General features: G+C 44.1%; 1 protein-coding gene across 4 annotated transcripts in view; it reads left to right on the top strand.

Annotated features, from left to right (window-relative positions):
- The first annotated feature begins 528 nt into the window (after nucleotides 1–528).
- The window catches only part of BICD2 (BICD cargo adaptor 2), a 97,303-nt gene continuing 70,398 nt past the window's right edge, over nucleotides 529–27,433 (top strand). For all 4 annotated transcript variants that reach the window (XM_050904546.1, XM_050904545.1, XM_050904544.1 and 1 more), the window contains exon 1: nucleotides 529–790. In XM_050904546.1, coding sequence (XP_050760503.1) covers nucleotides 551–790 — 240 coding nt within the window. In that variant the 5' untranslated portion in view covers nucleotides 529–550. The remainder of the gene's footprint in view (nucleotides 791–27,433) is intronic.

The raw sequence follows: 27,433 nt of genomic DNA, 5'->3' as shown, positions 1-27,433 counted from the left end.
CTGATTTCCGACACGGCGGCGGGCAGGCCGGGCCCTTCAGGATGACCGCCAGCCCTTCCTTCCCAAGGGCCGCGGGCCCGCCGCCGCCGCCGCACCGCGGCCCCGCGCCGCTCCGCGGGCACGGCCGCCGGCGCCCGGCAGGGGCCGCTCTCCTCCCCCCCGCCGCCGCCGCCGCCGCCGCCACCGCCCCTCGCGGTGCATGCCGGGAGTCGTAGTCCGGAGGGCGGCGCGCCCCGCGGGGCGGCGGCGGGGCGGACTACCGGCCCCAGCGTGCCGCGGGGCGCCGGGCCGGCCGTTCCTTTTGAATGATTTCACTGCGGTCGGCGCTCGGGGCGAGTTTCGCAGCGGCGGCGGCGGCGTGAGGGGATCCGCGGCGCAGCGCAGCGCAGCGGGCGCCTCGCCCGTTGATGGCAGCCCGAGCGGGCTCTGCCATGGCCGCCCGCGGGCCGCGGCGCTGTTAGGAGCGGCAGACGGGCTGCGCGTTCGCCCTTTCGTCCGCCCGCCTGCCCGCCTCGCCGGCTGGGAGCCGGCGGCCGTCCCCGCCGCCGACATGTCGCTGGCCATGGAGGAGGAGGAGTACGCCAGGCTGGTGATGGAGTCGGAGCCCGAGTGGCTGCGGAGCGAGATCAAGCGGCTCTTCCAGGAGCTGGGCGAGACCACCCGGGAGAAGATCCAGGCGGCGGAGTACGGGCTGGCCGTGCTGGAGGAGAAGCAGCAGCTGAAGCAGCAGTACGAGGAGCTGGAGCTGGAGTACGAGACCATCCGCACCGAGATGGAGCAGCTGAAGGAGGTGAGGCGGCGGCGGGGGGCGCGGCGGCAGGTGCCTGCCCTGCGGGGCGGCCCGGCCCGGCCCCGGCCCCGGCCCGAGCCCGGCCGCTGCGGGCGAGGGGGGCGAAGGCGGTTTGGGGAAGGTGGGAGCGGGGCAGATGGATGTCTTTGGAGCCCGGGGGTGGTGGGCTGAGGGGCCCCGGGGCTGCTTGGGGGTGGTCGGAGGGTCAGCCCCCCCCCGGCAGAATTTGGAGGAGAGCGACCAGGCCTCAGCCTTGCTGCAGGCTGCGCGGTTAAACCCTTCCTTCTCCAAAATGACAGCTCAGAGACGATTGCCTTTCAGGCCAGGAAAGGGGGGGGGGGGGGGGGGGGGGGGGGGGGGGGGAAAGGCGGCTTTTCTGCCCCTAACCCTCTGCTGTGCCAGGGAGGTGTGGGAGGGAAGCGGGTAAATGCTTTTTTTCTCTCTTCCCGTCCCATTTTGCCTCAGGTCGGCCTCAGGGCTGCAGCAAGGAGAGGAGCCTCTTGGCTGCCCCCAGTGAGCCGGTGCGGCTCTGCCTCCCGGGGCTGGGGCTGCTCGCTGCTGTCACCTCGCTCCTCCTCGGAGAGGGGACCCGAGCAGGCGGTGCATGGCAAGGGCAGAGGCTGGCGATCAGGGTTTTGATGGGAGCCGGGATGCCTCTTTGGCAGCTGTCGCATGCCTGCTTTTGTGTGGAGGGAGAAATCTTGCGTTGGTGTTAATGACTTCCTTAATGTGGACCACCACGAAAATAATATAGTGGGCTTTAGTTCACACAGCTTTGTTTTGGTGCAGTTCCCTGTTGTTGACTTTTTTTTTTAAAAGGAAACTTCAGATTTAATCTGTACAGTGGAGTAAGGTTTGTTAGAAGAAATGCTGTTTTCTTAGGTCACCTAGCGCGTAAGTTTTTCTTGTGCAAGATCTTCTCCAGGTCTAGAACACGGGAAGAGTGCTGCCTCAGGAAGAGTCCGTGCGCAGAGTGGCACTGACTTGCCAGAATATGTAGACACATGGTTAGCTCTCCTTATGGGAGCACAGCTGATCCCCTGCCAGTCTACTACATGGTGTGTCCCATGGGAACTTGTTTGTCTGCCTGTACCCTTGGTTATTTTGGTGACTGTTTCCGTGCAGGCAAACACTGTGCTGCTTTTCAACTGATTTAGGCCTTGCCTTGATTACCAAAGATCTGATACAGCCTAAGAGGTGAACATATGTGGATTTATTTGACCAGTGCAAGCTGTACCCGATGGGTCTTCGGTTTAGCTCATTCCATTGGAAATGGATTTGAAGTAACATCAAAATACACTATTTCAAAGGGAAAGTAAATACTTGTAAACGAACTGGTACAAATTCAGCTGAATCTGTGAACGCCCTCACTTCCTGCATCCTGTGTGTCTTTTGGTCTTGTAAATAAAGCTTTATTCTGCTTTTATTATGTTAAACAAGCATAAGCAAAAGAGGTTAATTACTTCGAATTACATGGCTATAAACTTGTTAACTAAATATGCAAGCTGAATTGATGTACCGCTATAACTAAAGCCACTTGAGACCAACACGGTTACAGCAGCGTACAGTAGCAGAGATGCTACATGAAAGTCAAGGGCAGAGGCAGTCTTGAAAAGAAGGTGAGAGTGATAGAGTTGTGCTAAAGGGAAAGAAAAGTCAGTAAACCCCTATGGTAGGTGGGATGGGAAACATGGCATCGAGAGGTGAAGGGACTGGCCCAACCTCATTCAGCAAGCCAGCGCCTGACCCACAAATGGAAGCCAGGTTGCCTCAGTCACAGGTAGCGCTTTATTCACTGGGCTGTGCTGTGTACACTTGGGCATTACATGTTTTGGCTTTCAGATGGAATAAGGCTTGAACGCAACTTCTTTTTATGCTTTTAGGGCTGCAACACCTCAGAAGCTTGTAAAAGATTTAAAAAAAATGAAAATGGCAGGATCAGCAATGATTCACTCCTTTTTGCTTTTAACATTCTGAAGGATTTGCTTTGTGTGTGCATGTCCCGTTGTAATTAAGTCAAAACCTGGGAGGCAAACAATTCTGGGAACAGCTTGAGGACTCTGCTAGTTAGCCTACACAGGGAAAAAGCATTGCTGCTCTAGCTTTCTTGTGGTGCTGTGGAGGAATCTGGTCTGCATTAGATCTGGTAAACCTTTAGCAGATGCATGAAGCATGCTCTCAGAGGAGGAGTGTATCTTCTTTGCTGTTTATGCAACTTCTTGCTTTTCCCAGGCACAGCTAGAGGAGCGTTGCATACAAGACTTGCCACATGTCAAGCTCCAACCTAAAGGGACTCCACCTTGGGTTACCTGAGGTTGTTCTTGGGGAAGGCAGGGGATTGATGGTGGCATGTCTGACTGGAACAGGAATGCTTTCCATCTCTTGCTTCTTAACTGTGACTTCATGCAGCCTTTTAAAATACAGCAATTCTAGTCTCTATAGATCTTGTTTTGTTCTTCTCTACTACATCTGGATACCTCAGTAGCACAAGGCCATGGTATTGCTGAGTGCTGTGCAGGCACACAGCGAAGTTTCCTGTCCTGCTGGATGTAGATTTGGATATACTTTAATTTGTTTAATGTTATGAAGCAGCCTGTATCATGGCCCTGTTCATACTGTAGGTAAATGGGCTCCGAGCGTGGGAACTTTGTAATACAGTTTGTTGAAAGTACAGACTCTTCTGCTACAGTCATCAGAGCTTCCATAGCTTTCTGGCCAGGTTCTCCTACCTGCCCCCCAACCCCGAGTGTGGCAGAATTTCGTAGCCTTAACCTCCACAGTTTTATGCCTTTGGTAAGTGCAGACAGCATCCTCAGAGCTGTACCCCATTTTGTAAAGATGTCTGTGTACACCCAGTATTTGCAACTCAGGTCCTCCTGGTGAAGCTGGGGAGCTGTCCTGTCCTTGCACTGAGGCTCCACACCAACCTCTCTTTAGTCGGGGTCCTTGCTAAATTGTCGACTCTTCCCTGAGTTTGTCCTTTCACCTGCTTGCGTGCTGACTTGATCTCATACCTTTTATGGTAATTTGTGCTGCATTTCTTCTATCATTTTCATTAAGAGAACTAAATTTAAATACAGACTGTCTCCCCAGGTAAACTTACTGGTTATCTTGAGTCCCACCTTTGCTTTTGTAAAAGGGAATTGATTTCAAACTTTTAATAAACATTATAGGTAAATAACACAGTTTTCCCTAGTTCAGAGAAATAAGATACTGGCTTTCTTGTAGTGAAATACTACATCACATTGTATACGTATAATTCTTATTGTTGTTTTTTTCCCCTCTAGGACATGAAGTAATAAAGAGTTGTTTCTGTAGGCTGTGTTCAACTAGTAAGTCATCCTGTGAGCCTTTGTCTGCGATGGTGCTAATTGTATAAATTATAGGGCTGCCTACCTGCCTGAGCCAGGATTTCTGTACTTATGGGGAAGACACGTAGGATCAGCTCTTTGTGCGCTCCAGCTCACAAAAGTGATTGTCTGGGGATTCAGTTATTGGCATTCCTGATGATTTGTAGGGGAATGTGGCGTGGAAGGTTAGCTTGGAAAAGGGGTTATCTGCTTCGCTCAGTACTTTCAAGTTGCTTTTGAGATGTCAGTTAGATTTATAACTAACTATTAGCTCAGTTATGAAACTGGCTGCTGTCCAAAGCTCCTTTCTGATTAGGTGGTTATGTTGTATTGGTGGTGGTGGACTTGCGTTTAAATCCCTCGGAAAACATGGGCATTAAGAATTATTTATTTCTGTAATAATGTAAAAGTAAGCAAGTAGAGCGTGGCTGTCCTTAAGTCTAAAAGCATGTGTCAGGACATCACAGTTAATGTGATGTATATGGTTTTTAAGGGATGGGGCAGGGGGGAAGCTTACAAGGAAGAGTAGCAATGATCTGTACATAACTCTTCATTTCTTTGTAGGGTGGCAGTGGCTCTTGTTTCTGTTTTTTGCCTTTAAGGATCGCATATTGACTATGCCATGACATGAATTCTCTGTAGAGGATTCCTGGGTAGACTTGGAAGCTGTCTTTGAAAGAAACCTTCAAATAACACCTTGCTGCTTCATTTCCCATTAGGCTAAAGTGGGGTGTACTATGCAACTGAGGTGATGCGTCCTGGGCTGTAATATTTGTGCTGTTTATTTGAATGTACTGCTCAGGTGGAGTGTACAGTATCTGTGATCACTGACGGAAGTTTTGCTTTGCTTAATTCACTTACATATGTAACAGTTAATTGGATACGTGATACTTCAACCAAACTGGTTTAGTGTTTTAACTGCGCAACTTCAAAAGTGAAGGAGAAATTGTTCCCTTTCCTGTATATCTTATATAATGCTGTATACCTTATAGACAGACACATAAGCTGGTTACTGAAGTACCAGTGATTTTCCTCATTGGATTTATTTACTTTCAAAGCATTTTACCAATTGTGCTGCTGTACTGCTGTGCTCATTTTGTGTGTAGGAACATAAGGGCAAAGAGGGAAGAAATGGCTAGGCTAAAGTCACCCAACAAGCCAGTGGCAGACTGGGATTAAATCCTCTGTGCTCGTAGTTCAGTGCTGGATTGACCAAGTCTTTCTGTTTAATCATGGTAAATAATGATGTTCAGTAGTAATACCTCTAAGGCCTCAGGTACACCTCTGCAGCCTCCTCCTAACAAATATTCAGGTGTAATATTGATTCCTGCTGAAAGGGAAGGACTTTAATGACATTTGAGATTACCTCTAACCTTCCAGCGCTGTTAAAACCAAAGAGTTTAGTGCATAAAATAAAGGAAATGTTTTTTTAAATAGACCAGCTTAGGCGAAATTTAATTCTGGTAATACATATGTAAATCTAGAATAAGAAAAGTACTACTACAAATTGATGCTGGGGAACTGATACCAGTTTTGCACATACTAATGGAAAATAGTTATACTTCTGTGAACCTGTCTTGTGGATTTAATGGTGATTGTTACTTGGACTCCAGCACTTACACTTGAAATGTAAGAAGAGAACAGAATTGCTGTAAATAGAGCAGAATAGTGTAAAATCAGACTGAAAACCGTGGTTGGGGTAAGCAAAATATTCCCGTGTAAACTAAGCTGCTTACATTTTGATAAATCATAGTTGGTTTACATTAAGAATAGAGCCACCTGTAATTTTAATCTGATGTCTGCAGTGGTATAGGCACTTAGTACTGTGTTTTGGAAAAGCTACTTTTCTTACATATCCTTATTTTGGAAAAAACAAAGCCTGAAAAGTTTTAACTTTAAACGATGTTTACATTCCAGTTTTTCCTGCTGTACTAGAAATAGTAACCTGTAAGGCTTCATGTTGCTAACTTCATTTTCTTTGCCAGTGTTGCTTGAACTGCCTTTCTTAAAAATCAGAAATAATAATATTCTCAAAGTGATGACTTCAGATTATTTTTCTTGTGAAATTGCCGAATCTTCTTCTTGGGCTTTTTCTGGTAAAATTCACTATACCTTATGTAACAGAATGTCCATAAATATTTGGGTGAATAGTAAGGACCTTCAGGTGGAATTAAATTATTAAAACCTCCCCATGTTTCCAGAGTAGTGGTTTTCCCTAGGCTGCTGTATTCTCAGCTGAGAGCTGGGCCTCGGTGAAAAGTGATGTTTTATTTTCGTTTTGTGATGCTTGTCTGTGCCTTGGTCCAGAATGAGGGCTGTCCTTGACCCTCCAGCAAACATTAGATAATTTGTTTCTAATTTTCTACATTAGATTAAACCCAAGGTTTCATGAAACAAAAGTTTGGCAGCAGTAGCACCATTTGCTACGTATTTTTTCCCCTGGAAGTGTGGCAGCACCGGGTGTTTGCTGTCCTGGTGGAGGGGATACAGTGAACTGCACTGTGGAACTGAGCCAAATTTTCCTCTTTATTCTTTTTTTTGTTAGGAAATTTCTTCTTGTTTTCAAATTAGATCAGTTCCCTGATTGGGGTGCAGGTGCGCTGCACGTGGTTGTGCAGGTACCACCTCACCGAGAGTGTGTTACAGCAGCAAATAGGTGATGAGAGGAGCATCTTAAGCTAGTCTTGCTGCTGAGCTCGACCGTGAAACTGCTGCCTGAACTACAGCCTGCACAGCACGCGTGGGTCCATCTTGTCTGACTGCTGGGAATTAGCAGTCTTGGGGATGCTGCAGTGGCAACAGCGTTATTGTCAGGCTGGCAGTTATGGTGGGGGTCCATACTGGGATATAGCGTCTCTTGCAACGCTTTTTGTCTTTACTCAGATAAACTGCTCCTCTTGGAGACTCACATTTGGCATCCTTCAGCGTGCAGTCCCGGATGAGGGCACTTGAGAGCTGAGCCTCTGCACGTGGGATGGAGGGCTGCCTGGGTGTTCAGAGAGCACGGCGACGGGGTCAGCAGCAGGGGACAGACAGTCTTGGCAGGAGAAACACCAGATCAGCTACTGCACGCTGGCGGCTTCTCTCTGCAGGTGCTGCAGGGGAAGATTTCTTCAAAGCGATATTGCTGAGGGCTTGAGTGAACCTGGAGGGCTTCTGATGGGCACCGCTATGCGGGTGACGGCTGCGTGTTCCTACACCCTTGAAGCGGAAGTTTGTGCAGCTCCTGACATGGCAGACATCCTGCCTGGAAACTGAAAGTCTCAAACCTACAGTCATCAACGTTTTGTTGCATGGGGGTTTTCGTGCAGCTCTGCTACGGTGGTACCTGTGGTTTACTCATTTCAAATCACAATTCTCGCTTGACATTGCAACATCTGCTGGAACAAACTTGCTAGTTTCAGGGGTGTTAATACCTAATTTATCCCTTTGAATTTAGGACCATTTTTCTTCTTATCTGAAAGAAAATTCTAATGATTTGGAAAATTGCCTGGTTTCCCTAGGAGGGGGGCGAGTGGGTGGGAATAGAAGTTCTTGGGTCTGTGCGCTGCCCCGGAGTTAATGGATTCACCATTTCCTCTTTCGCTCTACTGTATGTGAGGTTGTGACTAATCTGTAGCAGCGTGGGGCCATAAGATGACTTCCAGAGGGTGATGCATCCTCCAGGCATTCATTTGCTTTCTTTCTCTGCTTTTGGCAGACTGCAGAGAATTGTTTGTTCAGATCTGGTAACCCAGCAACAGAGGAATATAACGTGGGTTTGAAATATGATCTACAAAACCTTAGCAGAGGGAAGTGACATAAATAAACTTTGCCATCCAAACGAATGCAGGAGCCTCCATTTTGGAGAACAGCTGAAGTTTTAAGTGTAATAGCTGCAGAACTGTGACTTTTTTTTCTTATTTTCCCCTTCCTCCAGCTCTTGTCTTCCTTCTTTCCACCTCCTGCTTTCCTTCCCCTCCTCTCTCCCCAGCTGTTTTCCCTACTCTGGCTGAAATACACACCAGGCAGTGGGCATCTGCCTCCGCTTCCCAACGTGTGTCAGGCTCGCCCCGCAGACAGGCGTCACTTTGGAGTGGGTAGATGGGACCTACCTGAAGAGTCTGCTAACAGCTGTGGTCCGTCTTGCCCGTAAAACAGATGAGTTTGCCACCCGGGCTCTGGGGAAGCAGGGACCCATGTAGTGTCCAGAGGGTCCTTTACACAGAAGACTGCTTGGCTCTGGGCTCTGTGTGCCTGGACGTGGGCCTAATTGGGAATGTTTAGCCCAAACACAGTTGAAGCGCGGTGTGGGAATGGATATGCCTTCTCTGCAGTCCTGTGGCCACGTTCGGCACTTGGGTCGGGGAGCGGCCGTGCCATATTAGGACCTATACAGCTCTTGCTGAAACGAATGGCATGTCTGGTGGCGTGCTGCACTCGTGCTGTATGGCCCAGCCTCTGCAGTATCCCGCAGCCCTTTGTCTCCTTAAATCTTTTGTTTTCACCCCTTAATTGCTGCCAACATGCAGTCTGGATCTTAGCAAGCTTACGGAGTGGTGCTGAGCGCTATGCTGTAGGCAACGAGGCAGTGTTATGGTAAATTCATTAGGGAGTCTCTCTGCGTGTCCTGTCTGTCAGTGCTGAACAGAACGGGTCCTGTAGTTTAGCTCTGGCTCCAAGGCAGAGAAGTGTATTGACCTAATGGATGAATAAGCTTATTTCTTCAGTATTGCTACAAACTAAAAAGACATTTGAACTGCCATCTCACCTGACAGTTTCACCAAACAAGTTTCATTGCTTCCTATGTACAGAGAGTTTGTTACATCCGATTTTAGTCTCTTTCCAAGGTCAGAATCCTTTTTGTTTTCAAATGATCAATGGATGATGTTTGTTTGGAGCTTGTTCTGTTGCATGAACGGATTACTCTAAAGTAGAAGGCATTTTCTTGTACTCCCTGCACACAAGGCTGTGTGTGTTTTGAGGGAGAGATTTGGTTGTGATGCCCAGTGTGGCTGAATATCATGCCATGTCTGTAGTCCAGCCCAGCCCTCCAGCTCTTGCTAGAGCTCTGCAGTGGGTGCCCTGCCAGTAGCTGTGAATGAAACTTTTCGACAGTATAATGTTAGGAAGGAAACAGAGAGAACGCATTTTCAAGCAGTCAGTATATAATTATTTTGTGTTTTTCTCTGATGTCATTTGGAGGGGGCATTTGGCCTATGAAATGGGAATCGGCTATTGTAGGATGAATGTGACTGTCCCCAAGAGGCAATGAGCAGAAAAAAGCAGTGTCATGTAGCATGTGCCCTCAGCTTTGGCATGTACTATCAAAAGAAGAAAGATTATTTTGCCAAAACATACTTCCATAAATAAATTTTGGTCTCTGATTTAGCTGAAATCATTCAGCAGTGGTCCTGATTTAAACTTTTCTCTGGCACGGTTTAATCCAGTGGCTTTCTGAGACTTGTATCTATGTGAATAAAGGCTCCAGTCTGACTTGTATCTTAGTTCATTGTGTTCAACAGTAGTGCAAGCAATTCCACTTGGCTCCCTTTTGGTGGTGCTTTCATTGAAGTGTTTGTTTTTAACCAAGAAGTGGTTAAAATCAAATATTCTCGGCTGTTAAAATCAGGTGATCATTTTTCACATAAATAATTTCTCTTGAAGTGAGGAATAGGGATTGATCTGTTCATTTCCAGCTCAAATTTTCTTCTATCCTCTTCAAATTTTATATAAATGTACATAATTTAACAGCTGTAATGTCAATAACGGTGAGGCTTGACCTATAACAAGAGGTGTCATTTTTTCCCTTCATCAAATACCTATTCTTCCATGTGATTCTTTTTTTCCTCAAACTTTTGTGGCTTCAATCTCTGACATTTCTCATTGCAAAAGTCCATTTTACACATTTGGTAAGGGTTTTCATTCTGTCACTCAGCAGTACAGGGATATTCTCCCACATCTTACAGCTGCGGTGGTAGGCAGAGGGTTTTAAAGAAGAATTTGCATTTTGAATACAGCAACATATTTAGTGTGACGAAACGTGTAAGAGAATGCAAACCTTTGTGCACCCTCTGAAGCGTTAGTACCCTTAAGAAGGCTTTGTCCTGGCCTTGTCCTCTAGAAAAATACGCTGATTTTCTTTTCTCCCAATTATAATGGAATGATAAGCTTTGTGATCTTAAATAAATCCGACTGCTCTAGCTTTTGTCGGCCAGCTTTCTGGTCTTTCATAACAATATGGATAGTTGTTTTTAAATTTGAATGGCTGGTTGGTTTTTGAGATGAATGAGATCCTGTCATGTAAAAATCTGTCTTAGGTGTATCTAACAAGTAAGCATAACGTGAAAGTGGGATCTTTAGCATACTGTATAGCTACACGAAATCTGCATTTAAATAGTGTAAATGAGTTAACTTCAAGTGCATGAAAACCAGAACATTTTGTTAAGTTGGAAAATCCCCTTGCTATGGCAGGTTTATTAGGCATTGCTTGTGTGTTTGTGGAGGCCTTTCTTTCCTGATGGGAAGGAGAAGACAGGTACAGTAGATTGCAATTTCAAGTATTACAGTGGGCTTATTTTTAGTCTTGCCTCGCAATTTCTTTCCTTGTGTATCTTTAGTAAGAATTTTACTTTAAATCCAAACTTCTCTGATTTTTGTGTCATTGGTTTTGGCAAACATTTCTGAATTTTTCAGTCTGCTTGTGTTAGGATATAATGGTCTTTTCCTCCTGGCATTTTTGTGATCAAAACCATTTCAGGTGGGCAGGAAGGCACTTATCTGTCCCCTCATGTCAACTGCAAAGGTTACATAGAGCCGACGAGGGCAGAATCATAATTTACTTTTCCTAATTAGTAAGATCCCTCTAACATCTGATTATTCTGTTGTGACAAGATCGTCTGGGACTTCAGTGGGAACAGAGACCAGTCCAATGTTACTTTGTTTCATAGGTGAGTTATGACAGTCTTGCCAGAAAAAGTAATTGAAGCGAGAGGGAATTCAGAAAATATTAAGGCCTCTTTTCTGCCATGTGCTGGGCTTGCACGGGACATGCTGAGATATGTGCCCTTACTTGTGCAGCAAACCTGTTCGGGGAGACAAACGTGAGAAAGCTGCCCCTCTAGCCTCAAATACAGTTTTTCATAGACAAAATCTTGGCTTTGCGCACTGCCTATTGATTGGCAGTGCTGCCAGTCTTATTTAAGACTGATATCAGGAATTGTGCCTTTAAAAAAAAAAAATATGCCTACAGTTTTTTGAAGTGAGGATAGAGGAAGGAGGAATTGAGAGTTAGGTTGACTTGTTTCTTTTGTGCACCCACAGAGGCCAGAAAGTACCTGAACTGCCCCTGCATTTTCCCCTTCTCTCCCAAAGAGCAAGAATTCCACGACTCCAGTAGTTGTGTTTTAAATGCCAAATAATTTAAGACCTCTGATACTCATGAGACAGTTTTCTATTTGCATGTCAAAAGTGTTAACTGAGCATCTAACCTTGTACAGATGTTTGTACTCCTAAGCCCCTAATATAAATAAATGCATGCACAAAATCATGCCCTTAACTCTGTAGCTGCTTTGAGTTTAATGTGAGTTAAGGCTTGTGCGTTCAAAGAGCCTTTGTTGCGACTTTTCTAAAAACTGCAGAAAAGTGTAGTCTGTGTTGTACTCTAATTACTTACAAAATGGGAGATTTAATGGGAATGCAGACGGACCCTGAAGCCTAATGACCAGGACTGCAATGACCTTTCTTCCCCAACAACAGGAAAATTATGTGCTAGCATTTCCTTGGAGCTGTGTCTCAGTGTTTGGTGGGAGAGCAGGCGCGCTGCAGCATGCAAGTTCAGTGATACACCCTCGTAAATACTTGGATTTTGTTCTGCAGTTGCAGCACCAGATTTTTGTCTTGTTTTTCTCTCTCCTTTATTTTAAATGGGTTGGGAATGTTTTATGGGCAGGAAATGGGAATGGCTGTTTTGTGAGCACAGCTGTTTTAAATAAACTTAAGCCAGTGGAAGGGTGTTGAACTCTCTCCCTTCGGAAACGGCCAAAAACCTCATGGAATTGGAATAGCTCATTTGCTTTTTGAAACAGCAAACTTAGTTTTTAAACTGTCCTCTTGCATCCTTAGTTTACAGCATCACAAGTTTCCTTACTGTGTCAATGAGGCCATTAAGGATGTTTCCCTCATTAAATTTGTGAGACAGTAAATTGAAGGAAAGGGATTTTAGATTTTATGCTTTACTACTGGAGTTTAATCTTAAATTAACATTCATTCCTTCTTTAATTCTGTTTAGGGTTTGAATTTCTAATTCTTGTTACCCTTGTTGAGAAAGGAAATACATCCTGAAATTCCAAAAATCTGTTTTCAAGTAAAACTTAATGTACTTAAGCAATTCTTAATAAAACTCCCTTAAATAGAGTCCATGAGATTGGTGCTTTCTCTCACATGTGTGCTACAGTACAGGCAATTAAATACTGAATGGATGGACTTGGCTAATTTAATGTGACCTTGGTGAACTGCATTGAGAAATCTCTTTGAACACATCAAACCTAATTGTAAACACAAATTTCCCCATGACACACAACTAACGCAATGTAGATTTCTGCATTAAATTGGAAGTTAATAAAGCATAGATGTGTATTGAGTATCTTGCAACAGAAGGCAGCTACTTGTATTTTTATTCCTTACTTTCTGTGTGTACTTATGCACGTCTGGCAAATTCTAGCATTATGAGAAGACTGAAAACGCTCAAGTCTTTCTTTCTTGCATACAATAGCTAAACACAAGAAGAAAAGACCTTCAATCTGCTGCTCTTTTCAAGAATGTATTTTGAAAGATGTTTATGATCATTCACTTTTTTATATATCTAATGAAAGGATGTGTAAATCATTCTCCTAGGTAGATCTTGGCAGCTGCCAGTTGAGTGGGGGGAAGGGGTAAGGAGAGCAAAAATGAGATATGAGCTAGTGACTAAGCTTGTAACTTTAAATCCTTGTTTATGCTGAGCATTATCAAAACATTTCCCGTGACTGCCCAAGCACTGTGTTCAACAGAAACCTCCTTCCTGGAGCTATGGTGGTGGAGGATGTTGCAGCCTTGTCTGATACCTTTCACTTTCTCTCTCTTTTTTTTTCCCTTTCCTTTTTTCCTTTCTTTTTTTTTTTTTCCTTTCCCCTTGCTCTTCTAAAGTTTTGAAAAGGGTGTTGTGTCTGCTTTCCAAATAAACTTTCCTGGAGAGTTTCATTGGATCTGTGAAAGGATTTTTGAAGGCATCTTTCCCAAAAGTGAGTTGGGTAGTTGTAGAGCTGCCTCTCTCGTTTTCTGGCTCCTAGTCATTCCATGCTTGCCATTGCATGAAGGTTTGGCCCTTTTGTTCAGACCCCTTCTGATTACAGTTGCTGAATTCAGTCTCCTAATTTAATATGCATCTTTTTGGTAATTCAGTTTGGTCTTAATTTCTTTGTGTTCAGAAGATAAAAGGGAATACATGGAAAAGACAACAAATCTTTTTTGTAGTTTTTTTTCCTCAAAGGATGTTGTTTCTCTCGCCCTCCTGCCTGTCCCTGTATGTATTGTGCACTCGAGCCACAGTCTTCATGGTCTTGAAAGGGAATCTCTGAGGCTGGGGGTAATCTAAGCCGGACAGGCTGGACAAGTGGGTGGGTGGCAGGTAGGTCTGTCCGAGCTCCCCACTCCTGGCAGGAACAAGGAGAAACTGCAGTTGCTTGATTCGACAGACATCAGCCAGCTCCAGCCTCCGTCCTGTCTTTGGTCGTATGGTCCTCTGTAAACCCACAGGGCTTGGTTTTGTTTTGTTACTATTGCTGATTGTGAAATCGCTGCAGTTGGAGAGCGGAGTACTTTATATAACCTTTATAAAATTTCTCCTTTTTCTGTTCATGAAGGATTTTTACCAAAAGGTCTTCAAAAGTGAAGACTTAGAGTAAAATAAAAAATATTAGGAGTTTTATTTGAAATTTAACATTACTAATCTGTTACAAGCCTGTCATGTTTTTCTTAAAATGTTAGCAGTTACCATGTGTAACTGTTGCTTTCAGTTGTGCATGTATGCCAAGTTTTGTCTTGCGTGGGTTTGTTTATATAATAAACATTACATGGTAATTTCTGTGTTCACTATATTAATATTGTAGCACATTTGCACTATTATTATTTGCACAATTATATGCACAATTGGCTTAAAAAGAAAATGATAAGCCTTGGCCCAGGCTACTTTGTCTAAAACATAGTTAGCAGGAAGGAATGTTCTTCTGCCCCGGGACAAGTAATGATGTCCAGACAATAGAGCTGTCTCACTCTCTTGTGACTATCTCTAAATACTAGCCAACTTCAAATGAAAGTTTATCTTTGCAAGATAGATAAGTTTGTCAGTGGTGGAGAGCTGATGGTGATCTTTACAGCAGATTTGCATGTTAGCAGCTTGGTGCTTGCGTGTCTTTTCTTGTCAAGGGGTGGTTTACCTGGGGTGAGCAGCGCAAGAGGGGATATTCCACTGGGAAGCTGCCACACAACAGCACGTAGCTGACTTACAAACTGTGATGAGAGACTGTACTTTCTGTGTGAGAATAAGTGAGATTCGCCTCGCAATGGTTTCAGGCTGGGATGGATGGCGAGGGCTCAGGACATGCTGATGAGGAGCATCCGCCGGTAGGAACGTGCGTGTGTGTGCACCAGGCTCTTCTGGCTCTCGGGTGCAATGTGAGGGTTTGAATACAACATCTGCTAGCTCCCACCTGCACCTTTGTCAGTGGCTTCATTTCAGCCACATTTGACTCAGACACAATAGGCAAAATATAAGGCAGCTATTTTTGTTAAGTTTCTGCTTGGAGGGGTTATTAGTACTTTTTTTTGCATGAGTGCAGCCTATGTTCTCTACTGTGAGTCCAATTCAGGAAGCTATTTAAAGGTGGGCCGAAGCCAAAATATCCAAACTAATCCCTGGGAATTAACTGGCTAAATTAAAGCAGTGTTTGGGGAGTAGGGGTGTTTTAAAACATTTCCCCCGTCCCCCACTGGTTACAATGAAGTCTTGTTCTAAGATCCTTCAGTAATCATAGAAATATTTTAAGAGCACATTTGAGTCACTTGGAACAAATCCAGCTGTGGAGTTGTTTAGGTCCAGCCTCTAGTGTATTTGTGTTGCTACAGAACAGTCCATAAAAACTAAAGACTGAACCATAGCACATACATAAGTAACCACAAACACAATGTGCCATGTTTAACTTGTTTTCTCATTTTCTATTCTTTTCCCATAGGTTATGGAGCCTCCATCTTTGGAGGCATTCAAAACCCAACTGGACAATGTCCTGAGCAAGCTGCTGTAGGTGGCCCTGCTTTAAGCAGGGAAGTTGGACTAGGTGATCTCCAGAGGTCCCTTCCAGTCTCAACTATTCTGTGATTCTGTTATCCTGCTGCTTTTTGTTAGTTTATTTTATTTTTTGGTATGGTTTTTTACATACTGTGCTTTATAATATGCCCCATAGTTTGGGATACAGTTCTGAAGTTTGAACTCATTTTTATGATTCCCCCCCTCCAGTTATATTTAGGCAGTGAATACTTGCTGAAGGACTGAGTAGCTGAATCTAGACTTCAGCAAGTGGAGCATGTGAGATATGTTAGTTGTTTGACTGGATTTCAGGAGGGCTGAAGGAATGCTGACTGCTGTGACACTTGCAGCATTACCTCTTAGGAAAGGAATGCAGAGATGGGTCATCTTCTGTCAGTGTCAGGCATTTCACAGGCTTTATAGTTTTATTCCTGCATTTAGGTTTTTGCAGTGATCCTACCAATCACTCTCATGTTCAGGAGTTTTGAAGCCCTCCTCTCACCCCTGCATGTATTCTGCATCATTCTACCCTCTATCCTTGCAAACTGCTGTTTAACTCCTAGAATGGTGTGCATGAATTACGGTCACCTTTAACTTCTGTGGGGTTCTGGGATGGGAAGAATCCTGTGTTCCAGGATTAATTTTGACTCAAGTGAGCCGTGGTTGGTTATACTTTCCTGTCCTCCTGGGTCCCCACTGGAGGTAAGCACAATGGTGAATTGGAGGGAAACTGTACCTAGGCCTGTCCGTGGCCAGTAGAAATCAGGCTTGAAGTATGCATCTTAGCTTGTGACTCTCCTTTCTGAATTTTGGGAGGTTTTTAGGAAGATAAGGGAGCCTCTGAGGGCTGGGATGTAGGCTTTGTGTCAGGGCTGCTGGGACAGTGGACTTGAACATCGGCTGGCCTGGAAGTTTGGAGGAAAACTTTCCTATCAAAGTGTTCTGTATTTCAGTCTCTCATGGATATGTGCTAGGGTAGGGAGAGCATAGCTTTCCTGGCAGTTTCATGTTTGAGACACCCCCCACCCTAGGACTTACTAATAAATCAGCTTGATCTTATCGTCTCTGTGGAAGGAGACAATGAAGAGAAATGTCTCTAAATATTCCTCGCTGCCTACTCGTTTGACTTGGGAAACAGGCAGAAACCAAACAACAGGAGTACAGTAAGAAATATGGTGACAGAGAGCTGCTAATATCTGCAGGTACATCCGCACAGAACGAAGGCTGTGTAGATCTACGTTAGCTACTATACTGGTTTGTAGCTGGTTGTTCTAATCTAGCCTGTGTGGTCAAGTGCCCTAAAATATAAATGAGTTATTGGGACTGAAGCAAATGGACCCTTTTAACGTGACACAAAGCCTGTTAACATCAAAATTGGTCTGATGTTCCCTCTGACCTCCCCATTGTTAGGGTTTGCGGGGAGCATAGTAAGGCATTCATTCCTTTCATACTCCTCAGCGTGTGGGACTGCAGCTGGGGAACGTCTCTTGGAATTTGGCTCATCCAGGCAGGCTTTCGGGGCTGACGAAGCCCCTGCGAGGCATCTGTTCCCTTTTAAGGTTCTTGGCTCTGGGAATTGTGAGAACCGGCCTCAAAGAGCGCTTATCGACCCCATGGTCTACCATGCCTCTTCTTGATCAGCGTGGTTGTGTGTGCCCTTATTTTCACAACAAGCCTGTCCTGTACTTACTCACAATAGGCCTGAAATAGCATTAAGGTTGACACTGTATTTCTATGTGTGCTTCACAAGGAATGTATTTTCTCATCTTATTATCATTGTTCTCTGTGGCAAGGTCATCTCCATAGAAAGTGATTAATTTGATGAAAGTATTTCTCTTGCCCTGGGCTCCTCTATTTGCTGCCTAGTACCATGCTGTGTCAGTCACGTGTTAGCTTTGTCTTACTGCACATAATATTAGGCTTTGTATGAAGAATGTGGCCTTAATCTTCAGTGGGCACTGCTGTACAAGGGAATAGAGCCTCCACAAGATGTGGAGTTTATGCAGATCTGAGTTTTGTTCCATCGCCTCTTGGTTCAATGAGGCTCTAAAGCTAGGTTTTACTTGCAAAAGATTGCCAGAGCTATCAAGAACAGCCCAGTACTTGGTGTCTGTGTGCACATGAATATTCTCCAGTGCACAGGCTTGGACTGTTTAGCTCTTCCTCTTGTGTTTTAAGATCAGTCTTAATGCTGCCTTTGGAACTGGTGTTGCAGCAGAGCATAGTTATAGTGTTTTCCCATTGGACATCTAGTGTCTTGAAATTTCAGGACTGTAGATAATGTGTATATTTCTGTTTCTCTTTCTTCTTGGAGTGCAGAAAACCACTGTAATAATGGAAAAGTTACGTTTGAGGAATTTGAATAACATCTGTGGGGACAGCGAGGATTCCTTGTACTCCATTTCTTTAGTTTTTCTTTAACTTTGACGCCTTCATGTGCCTGAAAACAGCGTCTATTTATAATGCAACAAACCAACTTGCTCGAATTCCAGCTCTAAATGTGAAATGAGCTGTTGGAGAGAAAGAGAATTCTTCCTTGTAGTCTTAAAAAAAATAAAACTGATCTGCTTAAGTATGTCACCAAGTGCAAGATGGGGCGCTCTGCTTCTCTTAGTTCTGTGTTGGGATTGTAGTTTGGTTTTGAATTAATCATGCTTTAGACATTAGTCCTGTACAGACGTACCCTATGTTTCGTTTGAGAATGAACAGGAATGGCAGCAGTGGCAGTGAATGCAAAGAAGTGTAATAATATCCGAGAAAATGGGGGGGGGAGGTAGCGTGCTATTAAGTGTGCCCTTAAGAAGAGCCATGTGTTTGATTCTGAAAGACTGAAGAACGTAGCTTTAAAACTTACTTCAGTCCTGACTTTGCTCTTTACTACAGTCTCTTGCTTACTCTTCTAAATCTGGGAAAATGTACTTTTGATCAATTACCTCTTTGTGACCAGAGCAGGGCAAACATGAATGGAGATGTGCTACAGCAGCTCATGAAGCTGAACACAGAGGTGTAGCTTAATGCACTCCATGGCACTGTAAACATCTCAGTGTTACCTGCTGTGTCCCTGCTGTGTGGCTGCATTAAATACGTATTGCATATTTGGGGTCTGGTTTCCTTCCAGGCCCACTCTGTCTACATGTAATGCGTGTCTCTTAGCACATTACATTTTAAATGTAGTTAGATGCTTTCAGTCATCTGTTGGCAGTAACTTCAGCATCCATGCAGTTGCACCAGAGCATGCAGAATTGCTTCACATTTGGTCCTGGGAAGAGTGGCAGTGCAATGAACTTCTTTTATCAGCATGCTTTATTCAGTCAGATAGTATTACACAAGCACTCTGAATATATAACTTGCAAAAATGTATCCCTCATTAAAAACCAAAACAAGCAAGTCAAAATCCCACTAGTGTTTGCTCCTCTAAAGTGTCTTCCAAGGCATTTTTGAGTGCAATGCCAGGCTACTTGGTATTGAAGGGAACTTCAATGTTTAGGGAAGAACGCCCTGGGCAAATGACACCATTATTCAAGTCAGGTATTGTTCTCAAATAACCCACAGTATTTCCAACTACTATGTCCTTACTTGCTGAAACTGAAGTTTGGTCATCCACTTTCTCTTCTGTAGCTTCTGCTGCAACTGAAAGAAGGTCAGAAATGGTGGTCTTGCATGTGTGGAAACTAGACAAAAAGTGTAGTTCTCGCATACTGGTAAGTTTAAAACAGCAGTGTTCCTTGTCCTGGCTAGCACGATCTCCCTGTCCTATGTAAAGACTTAGACTGAAATAATGTCTTGAATAGACTTGTGTCTCTTGACAGTTGCTCATTAGCTAGATTTGGTTAATGTGTGATATTTTTAAGGACTCTCATGCAGCTCTGTTGGAGGCCATGCTTTTTGATCTTTACCTTGGAGACCAGCATGGGAGACAAACTTTAGCCTTAGGCTAAGGAGTTGGAAGCAGTTACTGCACAAAGGGGATGAGGACAGTTGGCTGCCCATTTATATCTGAAGGGCAATGTGGTCGAGCAGCTACAGGCTCGTCTCTCTTCTTCCCACTCCTACTTCCTCCTGCCCTTGGTTTTGTTCCTTTGTTTCCTCCTGAACTCCGCTGCAGTCTCTGCCGGCCGTGCAGGTTCCCTTGATCTCCCTGCTGCCACTGTTACCCTGTGCCACTGCCTTGACTGTCTTCTCTTTATCTTCTCCCGTGGACACATGCTCTTTGCCTCCTCCTTATAAGATTTGCTTTCTCCCTTGACACTAGTAGTTCTCGTGGCTCCTCATCTAATCAGTCCTTTCCTGACAATTTTCTTCTCCAGCTCCCAGCCTCCTTGCTGAAGAGCCTCTTTCTTCCCTCCCTGGTTCCCAGTATGTTCACATGGCTCAGCCAGCTGGGCAGTAGCATCATCTTTCAGGCCCGAGGCCGTCGGAAATGCCAGGCGCTGCCAAGCACGGGTAAGAAGTGGAGGGGGAGGAGATTTAAACTTGGCTCATGGCCTTGTCTATGCATAGAAATTACTACTTTTCATTGAACTTTTAAAAATAAAGCTGGGTTGAGTTAAACGGTGCAGTAGGCTCTGGGATGTCCTATGCCAGCCTGAACTGGGATTATTCCAGTTTATTGTTCAAGCACAGATGTGAGACCGGCTTCATGCTGCAGCAAAATCTGTTTGAACAAGAATTAAATTTTCCTGGACCCCGTTCTGGAAGAGCATTAGGATTGCTCCAAATTAGATGACATTTGTAACGGGCTCCTGAGTGGCTGTGAGCTACTGGATCTTGGCAGGGATCTGGCAACCCTACACCTGAGGCATGTCGTGCATCTGCTGCGGCAGAGCTCTCGCTGCCCGAAAATACAGCCCGATGCCTCTCTCAGCCTGTCACCAGGGAATGGCAGAGCAGAACGGCGAGCCGAGGTCTGCGGGGAGGTGCCTCTGCTGACCTGGCCAGACTGATACCAAAATGGAAGAAATCGGCATCTCCCCCGATACCTCATCCCTGCCCGAACCAGTCAGGGCCCCGAGCTGAGCCACTGCCGGTCTGGGCCCTATGTTTTATTTACATCTGAGCCCTTCTAAAGGCTGCGGCTCCTCCCTGTGCATTGTGGCAGCTTCTCTGCCCCTCAGCACCGCAGGCTCTTCCTGATCTGCATGCCGATGAATGAGGGGTTTGTGTCTCCGCCGGTGCCCCCCGCCGCCCCTCCTCGCCCCCGCCGGGCCCCGGCGGCCCCGGGGCGGCCGTCGTGCCCAGCCTGGCGGCCGGCTGGGGACCGCCCGCGGCGGCTCTCCGCTCCTGGCCGTGGAGCTGTCGCTGGCCGGTTGGAAGCTTTGCAGGATCAAGGCTTTTCATTGCTGCCCGGGTCTGCCAACTCCTATTGCAATTAAAGGGTAATCTTTTCTAAATGGTGCTAAATTAAGGCTAAATCCCTCCCTCATGCCGCATAAGAGGATGAATCCTAGGTTTTCTAAAAACAGCTTATTGTTCGGGCCACTGTCCAACCAACCCGTACAACAATGGTCTGGATAATTTGTCTGTTGAGAGGACTCAAACTTTTGGGTTGGTCTGTCTGTGTAGATCCTACTCAAAAATCCCCCATGGGGGATATGGAGAAGTAGAGGAGTGAGTTACCACTTCCTTGTGTCGCATTTGGTTTCAAACTTGGGAGAAGTTTCTGCTCGCTGAAGTCCTTATCCTGGCTGCCGTGGCGGTGAGGAGATGACTTTCCCTATGACTGTGTGTGCGGGGTCCATGCTGGCAGCCGTCAGCTCATCAGGCACTGACCGTGCGCAGTGTAAGCCCTATGTTGAAGAAAACAGTCCTGGCAGCGTGGGTTGGTTTGTTTTAATCAAGGCAACTGTGTGCATAAAACTGTAGCTTAAATTGTTGTTGTTTGACACAAGGCTACTGCCACAACATAAATCAGTGAGGAGGGGGGTTAACTTTTGACCTCTCTTTTGGGATTGCTGATCTGGATTAATAAACATGATATGCAACAAATTTCACCCTCAGGGAAAGGAGGGGACTGCCTTTTGATCACTTGTTAAAACTAGGCTTTTATGCTTCTTTTTAGGTGAACTACTGTGTCTGTAGGGCAAGCTGCAATCCAAAGTTTATTTGCTTATAAATATGTGGATTTGTTTTTTAAAAAGGTTCTTAAATAAGGAAATGCAGCTGAGTAGTAAGGAGGGAGGGGGCAAGAATGGGGGCACAAATTGCTGCCCAACTCATCAGTGAATGTGCTATTTTAAAACGTATCCCAAAGCTTGCTTTTATTCCATGTTTTAACACAAGTTCCTTGGGGGGGAAAAAAATCATTTGGGGAATTTCAGTGGGATGATTCCAGCAATAGCATCTGAAATCCTGTAGTATTATAAAGTAGTATTATATAAAATCCTCTGTTGTTATATAAGATTTTTTTCCCTTCCTGTTCACTTATGACCGGATACATAAACGTCTGTAACATTCCTGCAAAGATCAGACCTGGTTTTGGCTTTCTTAGTGTATATACAGGCTCCAGGACTAGATGATCCCTGAAATACTCTGGTCTCACCAAAGTGTAAGAGATGGTGGTTCCTGCTAGGATGCTGGCAGATGGGTTCAAATGCATAACCTCCTCAGGCAGGTGACCTTAGGCAGCTGAACCTTTATAGAGATGTTTGGATTATAATTAACGGCAACGAAACCTGCATTATGTTCCTACTAAATGTGAGTTCAGAACTTGAGTCAAGATGTGTTTACTTGTTTAAAGATGGGTTTTCAATTAGCAGCTACCATCTGTAGCAAGTATTCAGAAAGCGAGCTGCACCCATGTGAAGGGCCTCTGGCTGGAGATACAGAAAAAACCTTTAACAGACATCCCCTGTCTCGGAAAACAAAAACATAAGCAAAACTGAAGAGCTGGCCCAACAGCTGTGCTGATGAAAAGTGGCCTTTGAATTAGTCCTTGCAGCAGTTAAAAAGTGAAGTTCCCTCACATGTCCAAAATCCTAAATGAAGTTTCCTGTATGCATTTTTTTTTTTTAAAGTTGATAATGACATTTGTTTCTTTTTAGTGGGTATGGAAGTCAGTGAGAGCACTGCTGAGGAATGTAAACATTCCTCTGTGCTCTCTGCTGCTCTGCTCTGCTTTGCTGCAGTCTCCTGTCCTGCCGAAATCAGGGGTGTGATGAACTTGTGAGCACAAGAAAATAAAATTAGATCCATTCAGAGGAAGAAAAATACTTCCTTTTTAATTTTAAACAATACTTTGCCATCACTTCATTAGTACTGCTTAAAAAGAGATAGTCTGAACTTAGCCCTTACCTCTTTTTATTGGGGTTCTGTGTATACAGTTCTGTCTTGTGTTGTTTAACAAGCAATTTGGGATCTGCTCTTTGTGGTCAGGATTTTATGTTTATCATCATGGCTGTATTTACTGTTTGCCATGCAAACCACGGAGTCCTACGCACCTTTACACAGTGGATGTACAATCATACTGGATCTGCATAAGTAGCACTTCGTGCCTGAGTTTACAGTTGGAAACAATTACCTATGGAGCAAGGCAGCAAAAATGAGATTCTTATCTCCTGAAATGATGAAGCACATGTAATTATTTTTAAATTTGTCTGGAGAGGGGGAGAAAATCAGTTCACTAGATGTACATATGAAGTCTCAGTTGTCTTAGTTGGAAATTAATTCTTTAATGAAATACAAGATATATTTATGTTTTGACTTAGCCGTAAACAGATGTATTCCACCAGCTATTCTAGGAGCTCTAACTGTGATCTGCTTTCAAAGACTCCAAAATTCATGGACTTAATTTACTGCCTTTTATTTCTGGATGTCTGGAGCTTTGGAATAAAGTAACAACGTAGATTGTTCAGATTTCTTGTCTTTGATAATCTTGATCAGATTGCTAAAGCTTGATCCACTCCTTTCCTTTGTAATGTTTCTTGCAGTTTCTCACTGTGTGTAAATCCATCATGCTGTTTGAATGTCTTTATTGCTCTTCAGTGGATCCTCTGTAGCACTAGTGTTGTTTCAGGTTTCAGACCTTGGCTTTGGACTCCCCAGACAGAGGTTTCCAAGACACTCTTCTGGAACTTGTTGTGATGATCTATATTTTTGTTGATTTCTAACTGTAGTTAAACTGCTCTTTGCGTGTATTAAATGTCTGCTGAGCAATTCTCTGAAGAGTTTGGTAATTCCATCTTTTCTGTGTTGAATCCTGCAAGTTTTGATGCATCTTTTAACTTTGAAGATTTTGGGGTTTTTTTTTAATGGTTTCCTTTTCTGTTAAGGCACTTTACAGTTCAGCCAATAATTTAAAAATCTACATGAGGTTTCTTCATAGTCCTTTAATTAACAAAAAAACCCCTTTGGCATTACCAAAAATAATCAGGCTCTTATGTTATCGTTCAGTCATTTCTTTTAAATAATTCTGGTCTCTTTTCAGTAGCCTGTGATTGTGTACAACAAATTCGCAGTCTGAAGACAGCTTTTTCTTGACTCTTTCCTGTTGCTTGCTTGCTGCTGCATTGCTGGCAAGAACAGGCTACTGACTGTTGGGGGTTTTTTTGGTGTGGGTGTTGTTTTTTTTTTTTTTTTTTAAATGACAATTCCTCTGAAATTTTTTTTGAAGTCAGGAATAGACCATGTTCACAGGCCATCTTTGGGTTTCTCGGATTACGTCCAATTTGGAGAATTCCAAGTTTAGCCTGATTTCAAACACTGGGCCTTGGTGTGATATGGTAGCTAGACAAGGAGCCTCCCGTTGCACTTGGCAGCTCTGTCTTGCAAATGATGAGATTCATTCACTTCCTCCCCTCCCCTAGGCAAAGCTTAAATCTGTCCTGGTGGAACTGAGAAGCTTCTGTGTGGAAAAAAAAGTCTGTGTGTTAAACTGCTCTTTTCAAAAATCTTGACATACATAACAGGCTTTCAATTTTCTTAGAGCTGTGGTTGCTCTCAGGTAGAAGCTTAGACCATGCCTCACTTGTTATACAAGTAGTTTACCACTCAGTCCTCTTCCCGTTCTTCCACAATCTGCTTGAACCTGACTGTAATTCTGGGCATCCACAAATGTGGATGTGAACATGTAAATCCTTGTCTGTCTGTCCTTAAATCACATTCTCCTAGTTAGCTACTTAGCAATGGCAATGAAAGTGGCACTGTTTTGCCAGGAGTGGAAACTGTGATGTCCTCATTGCCAATCCCAATGGCATGCTTGTTTGCCATAGGAGCCCATCAGATGGAAGGTGTGCCCTCTCTTGCTATACAAAAAAGATGTGGACAGGCTGGAGAGGGTCCAGAGAAGGGCCACAAAGATGATCAAAGGTCCGGGAAGCCTGCCATATGAGGAAAGGCTGAGAGAACTGGGTTTGTTGAGCCTTGAGAAAAGGAGACTTAGGGGAGACCTTATCACCATGTTCCAGTATTTAAAGGGTGGCTACAAAGAAGATGGAGACTCCCTTTTTACAAGGAGTCACATGGAAAAGAGAGGGGTAATGGGTACAAGTTACTCCTGGGGAGATTCCGATTGGACACAAGAGGAAAATTTTCCACAATGAGAGCAATCAGCCATTGGAATAATCTCCCCAGGGAAGTGGTGGATTCCCCAACATTGGATGCTTTCAGGATTCGGCTGGACAGGGTGCTGGGCCATCTTGTCTAGACCGTGCTTTTGCCAAGGAAGGTTGGACCAGATGATCCTTGAAGTCCCTTCCAACCTGGTATTCTGTGATTCTATGATTACCTGTATGATCTGGCATTTACTTGCGTGAGGGCAAATCCGCAGTGTGTCTGGTGTGATCAGTGGAGTCACATCCATATAAACAAATAGTGCTGAGTAAACTCTGGGACTTGAACTTTCAATGCATGGACCATGCTGACTGGTCTGTCTTTTATTTTTAAAAATAAATAAATGAAACACGTTTGGAAGGCCATTGAGAAGATGGATTTTTTTTCCACTGACATCTTTTGGTGGAAGGGGGAAGTATCTAAATGAAAGAATTCTGCCATGCAACTCATGCAGACACATTCTAACTTGTATTTGGCTGAGAAACTGGCCAGTTTTGAGGAATGGGATCTGTTTTTTCTCATCAGTTTTAATTATGGTGTTTAGTGCAATTTGAGCAAAGACCATTATTTCCAGCTGAAGTGGTGGGAGTCACTTCTGTTATTTGCTGTTTGTATTTATGGGACTGAACTTCAGGGAGACATGTCCTCCTTTGTAAATATGGGGAAGAGCAGCTCCGAAAAGTAGCTGCCAGGAGTAATCATAGCTCTAGTGATCTTTGTGCTGGCATGCGCTGTTTAATTCCTCCTGAAATCACGACTGTGTGGCCTCTGTCCTGGAATTTCTATGAGTCTGTTGATTTTAATTCACCTTCTCCTTGTTTCCTCGTTTCCATGCGAACTTGTCTGTCACCTTTTTTCTGCTCACTTAACAGGGGCTTAACACTGCAGGACTGATGTTGAAGGGCTTTGTGCTTTTGATGATTGCCAGCCGATTGCTGTTACACAAGATTATGAAATATAGCTACAGCAGGAATAAATAGAAATCCAATACCTACTAATAAAAACTCTTTACTATTTTGTGCACCCTGCACCTGTCTGCGTGTTTTTTGTGTGTTTTGCATTCTAGCTTGTAGCTTCCTTGGCTGTTCACCTGTATTCTTCTTGCTCTAACCCATTTGTGTTTCCAACAACCTTATTCCCTTGTGGTTCAGGCAGGATACATAAAATAACGTAAGCTTTAATGTCTTAATGCAATCCATTTGGATCAATGCCGTTCTGCTGTATTGTCAGGGAGGAGGACCTACAGCAGTAGGGAGACTGCCTTTGGGTTATATTTGGCTCCTGATCTCACTGTGGTCAGCGTGGACTCCAGTCACAGGCACCCTGCGTGCAGAGCACAAGCTGGACGTTGTCTGTAGCGGGTGACTTCACATTCCTTCAGCTTTCCTTTTGCAGCAGCTCTGTGCTAGTGAAGATTCCCTTGTGTTAACAATGGCAATTTTTTGTGTGTGTGCGTGTTAGACTAAAGCCTTGTGAGGAGAGCCCTACACTTTAGGGTAACAGATAAATTGGAAATTTGTAAGACTGTGTTAAATTTAGATCTAATTGAAGAAAAATGAGTTGGCCAAAGGGGCTGCAAGATTCTGTAAAGCGACATGGTTTTTGTCGTTTGGAGAGTCCTAATTTAAGGAATGCTCAGCGTTTTAAACACAAGGGCCTTGCATAGCTGGAAGAGTGGCAAGCACTAAAGGATCGATGCTTTTGATGGGGATCTGTAATTCATAGCAGCAGGACCTCTGCATTCACAACCTGGGAGTGGTAATTTTTTGTAATTCTAAAAAACACATGATGCTTATTAAAATCATTAAGAGCTGAAGAATGAAGACTTTGTTTTGATAAATTTTTTTTAGCACTGACCATGGAAAAAATTAGCATCTGTATTGAGTGAGGCTTGCCGAGTGTGTTTAAGTTGTCTTACTAAAACCAGCAATGGTACAAAAAAGTGGCAAGAAATCACTACCAGAATGGCATATTTGCAAATCTGGGAAAGATTTCAAATGTACTGAGTTCTCTTTTCTTTCTGTGATACAAACAGAATCTAACTGTGTAGCATGTATGAAGACTTAGGTATCTCTTCTGGTATGGTCTATTTTCTATACTTGTTTTTATCAGTTTAAATCTTTGCTGTCTTCCACTGACATTCCTGTAAATGAAAGCAGAACTTAAGCCTTTGGTGTAAAACTTAGGGCAGGTAGTGGGAACAGGAAAGACTTTGTTCTGAAGTTGCATTTTTGAGCCAGCAATTATGGCTGGAAATGGCAAGAATGGTATTTGTCAATAGTTAACTACAAAGGTCCTTAAATTGCTCCTGTGATGCTTTGGAGGAAAAATGCCTTTCTCTCATACAGTGGCATCCTAGTTAATGTGTGGCTCTGACATCCATTAGGAATTCACAAAGAAGGAAGGCAGACTATCCATGCTTTAAAG

Source organism: Gymnogyps californianus, chromosome 13 (genome assembly GCF_018139145.2).
Source record: "Gymnogyps californianus isolate 813 chromosome 13, ASM1813914v2, whole genome shotgun sequence".
In the NCBI taxonomy this organism is placed as follows: domain Eukaryota; kingdom Metazoa; phylum Chordata; class Aves; order Accipitriformes; family Cathartidae; genus Gymnogyps; species Gymnogyps californianus.
Note: the sequence above shows the minus strand (reverse complement) of the source record. Positions and strands in the feature narration are given on the sequence as shown.